General features: G+C 41.7%; 1 protein-coding gene across 1 annotated transcript; it reads left to right on the forward strand.

The window, feature by feature from the left end:
• The first annotated feature begins 450 nt into the window (after nucleotides 1-450).
• Nucleotides 451-2674, forward strand: Myf5 (myogenic factor 5). Its single transcript, XM_013020674.1, has 3 exons — nucleotides 451-986; nucleotides 1838-1913; nucleotides 2479-2674. Exons 1-3 carry the CDS (start codon nucleotides 486-488, stop codon nucleotides 2667-2669), a joined length of 768 nt encoding a protein of 255 aa, XP_012876128.1. The 5' UTR covers nucleotides 451-485; the 3' UTR covers nucleotides 2670-2674.
• The last annotated feature ends 1454 nt before the right edge of the window (nucleotides 2675-4128 follow it).

The raw sequence follows: 4128 nt of genomic DNA on the forward strand, positions 1-4128 counted from the left end.
TTCTATCTGTTATCATTATTTCACTGCACGATCAATTGCAAAAAGCTGCCCATCCTGGGGTCCTTTTTGTTACACCCTGAGTGATCCGCTGCTATAGGTGTGTAGAATGCAAGTGAGTAGGTTGGGGAGCCTTTCCCACTCCACCAGAGATGCACTAAAACAATCAGCATCAACGGGGCGAGTAAGCAGCAAATTGTCTCTAGAGGACAGACGGAGGTTTGCCCAGCGGGGCTTGCAGTGGGATATGCTAATAGTGGCCCTGCCAGCCTCTTGGGCCAGCCTCCCTACCCCACCCCTCAAGAATATATAAAGATCCCCAACGCCAGTCTGCAGACTCAGGTCGACAGGCATCAGCCCTTGTTAATTACCAAAGAAACCCACCTCCAGCTCTGCCTGGGATTCGGCGGCCTGCACCGGCCAGAGGCTCGCCTTTCTCCTTTCTCTCTCTTACTGCCGTCCAGGTAGCGTGCTTGGCTCTCGGCAGCATGGACATGATGGATGGCTGCCAGTTCTCCCCATCTGAGTACTTTTACGATGGCTCCTGTATCCCGTCTCCCGAGGGCGAGTTTGGAGATGAGTTCGAGGCTCGTATGGCCGCCTTTGGGACCCACAAAGCAGACTTGCGGGGCTCAGATGAGGAAGAACACGTCCGAGTGCCCACCGGCCACCACCAGGCTGGTCACTGCCTCATGTGGGCCTGCAAAGCTTGCAAGAGGAAGTCCACCAGCATGGATCGGAGGAAGGCCGCCACCATGCGCGAGCGGAGACGCCTGAAGAAGGTCAACCAGGCTTTCGAGACGCTCAAGAGGTGCACCACAACCAACCCCAATCAGAGGTTACCCAAGGTGGAGATCCTCAGAAATGCCATTCGCTACATCGAGAACCTGCAGGACTTGCTGAGGGAGCAGGTGGAGAATTACTACAGCTTGCCTGAACAGAGCTGCTCGGAGCCCAACAGCCCCACTTCCAACTGCTCTGATGGCATGGTAAGCCACAGCTCTGGTACCCACTCTTGGTACCCCAATATTTTCTCCAAGTCCTTATACCATGTTGAAAGCAAGTGTAATAGAATGGAGTAGAATGCATGCAGATGGTTGGTTGCTTTAAGGGAAAAGAGGTGTTCTCATTTAGAAGGATGCCAAGAAAAGTACTGTTGAACAGGATTTAGGTTTGACTTCCTCGCAGATTCTAGTTGTACGTTATAGTAGAAGGTTGGCACATTCTGTAGGTGGCTGTAAATGATCCAATGTTATTTCCATTATTCAGTTTATTTTGCAAATACACCACTTAATGGATCCGGCCATACATTAACATCTTAAGGCAATTAGCTGAAGCTCCCCACTGCCCCATAGTTTACCAAGCCAAGAATAATTAGAAAAGAATACCAGCATGGCCCCTGTCCCTGCTCTGCTGAGATCAGGCTGAAAGGAGATGTGGATGCATTCTTTTCAGAGGGCATTTGCTTCAACGCTGCCAGGTTTTAATGTGTTTTTGCTCTGGGAAAGTGTTCTCTCCCAGAATTAGTGTGGCTTCCTTCTACTCCAATCCATTTTGCATGGTTAACCCAATGCACATTGCTGCTGAATTCCACACACACAGCCCTCCCTTCCCTTTGCCTCTGCTCTCCTCTTCTGCAAGCACAGAGCTTGACCTTGGTGCCCTGGTGATCTGGGGGTGGGAGGTGGGGGGGGAGGGCCAGCGCCTCCTAAATCAAGGCAAGGGAGGTTATTGAGAGTGACCAGTTCACCAATTTGTTGGAAGTAAACTGACCTTATCCTAGGTCAGAACCTTTTTTGCCCACACCTGAAAATGAAATTCTTTGTTTCTTGTATTATAGCCTGAATGTAACAGTCCTATCTGGTCTAGAAAGAGCAGCAGTTTTGACAGCGTCTACTGCCCTGATGTATCAAATGGTAAGAACTGACGTGAAGACCAATTTCTTCTCAGAATTCAGTCTTTTCAAAGCAGAGACTGATCTTCCCTGCAGTATAGGAAAAGGAAAGAGGGAAGGAAAGTGATTCTTTGGGGAGGCTTTGGTGAGAAAGAATGAACACACATCTTCTGTTCCCAATCTCTCTGTCTCTGTCCCTCTCTCTCTGTCTCTGTGTCTGTCTGTGTTTCTGTCTCTGCCTGTCTCTGTCTCTGTCTCTCTGTCTCTGTCACTCTGTCTCTCTCTCTGTCTCTGTCTATCTGTCTGTCTGTCTGTCTGTCTGTCTGTCTCTCTCTCTCTCTCTCACAAGACACACACACACACACACATACTTTTTCTTGAAAGATTACCAAGTCACTATCTCACTCCACACCTCTACCCTTGGGAATTGCCTGATATTTGCTTCAGATTTCTGTATTAGGCTTTTGGAGATCATCTGACCTCTGGTGTCAAAAGAGCTGACCTACCATTTAGGGGGCAACATAAGCAAATCTGTCTATCCGGGGAAAATTCTTAAACGTTGTTTTGTTTTTCTCTTTTATTGTTAGTATATGCCACAGATAAAAGCTCCTTATCCAGCCTGGATTGTTTGTCCAGCATAGTGGACCGGATCACTTGCACAGAACAACCTGGGTTGTCTCTCCAGGAACCGACATTGCTCTCCCCTGTTGCCAGCACCGATTCACAGCCTGCAACTCCAGGAGCCTCTAGTTCCAGGCTCATCTATCATGTGCTATGAACTAAAAAAACCGCATTCTAGATCAGTTATGACAGAAGGGCTTAGTATCCAGAAGGAAGTAAGCCATGTCCAGAACAAAGCCAACTTGTACATAATGATTTCTTTTCTGTTGTAAATTTATAAGCATTACCTTGTCACTTTATAAAAAAGTGTATTTAACTGAAAGTCATATTGCAATTCATATTTCCTCCCTCTCTTCCTCTTTCTTTTCTCCTTGTCTTTGCTCTTCCCCTTCCCCTTCTTCTTGCTTTATATACATAGTTTCAGTAATATTATTTCTTATAGGACGCAATTCATTTAAGCTAGTTTGATACAATACTTAATTTATATATAAATATATTTTATAAATCTAATATTGCTCATCAAAATATTATCTCTGTGCTTCCTTCAAAGTATTTTAACAATTGAGAATCAGTTACAGGGAATTTTGAATCTATTTAACTTTTGCTTTTTCTTTTAATCTTTTGGTTTTTATTGTATTAAGTATATTGCCTGATGAAATAGATTTTGATCTTTTCTTATAAGAAATGCTTCTTTTCAATGTAAGCACTAAATAACACATTGTGGATAGTTTCAAGATAAAAGAAAGTTTTGGAAGTTCCACCATAAATAAAATTGTTTACTACCTGAAATATTTTAGTTTCTGACTTTTTAAAGAACATCCCTAATTGAATTAACAATCACTGCCATAGAAGCTTGAAGACAAGGCTGAAGGTAATTCAGTAGCTGGCTTTGTATATACATTTAAGTATTTACTATCTAATGGACCTAAACTATAACCTGTTAGAGCCACAAATAATAATAATATCACATTTCTATATTAAGTGTAATTCAAGAAAGCGCCTAAGTGAAAATTTTCCTTTATTTTGGAACTGTTTCATATAGTGTAAAGTTGTGTATGGATAGGAAAGTAGAACCTGTTCGGAGCAAGAATATAGATTTAAGCAGAAAGTGTGCAATATCACATTATTTTAATAGCTGCAATATCTTAGGAATCATGAGAAGGTCTTACCTTTACTAAATGCCTCAAAATATTTTTATACATCAATGCTGATATTGTCAATAAAGTATTTTAAAGTAATTGGGCTGACTTTTTGTATTGCTAACATTTCAACATAAGAAAACTTAAACTGAAGTGTATTTGCAGTTTTTTTCTCATTTGTACAGCCTTTAAAACTTCATTAATCATTCCATCCTTATGAATTTGTGAAGTGGGCATATGTATTATATTATTTACTACCTTTAAAACTTTTGCTGAAAGATAAATGAGATGGAAATACAACCAGTAAGTAGAAAATCTTGAGACAATCATTGGAACAATTTTCCAAAATTTATCGTTGAGAGAGATAAAAAGAAAAATATCCCGACATATACAAAATAGCTGCTAACAGAGAATATAGAAGATTGTTTCACCCTTTTATTTATTTATTTTTACTTTAGTTTAAATTTACTAAGTGTT

This window comes from Dipodomys ordii, unplaced genomic scaffold (genome assembly GCF_000151885.1).
Source record: "Dipodomys ordii isolate 6190 unplaced genomic scaffold, Dord_2.0 Scaffold3, whole genome shotgun sequence".
NCBI classification, from domain to species: domain Eukaryota; kingdom Metazoa; phylum Chordata; class Mammalia; order Rodentia; family Heteromyidae; genus Dipodomys; species Dipodomys ordii.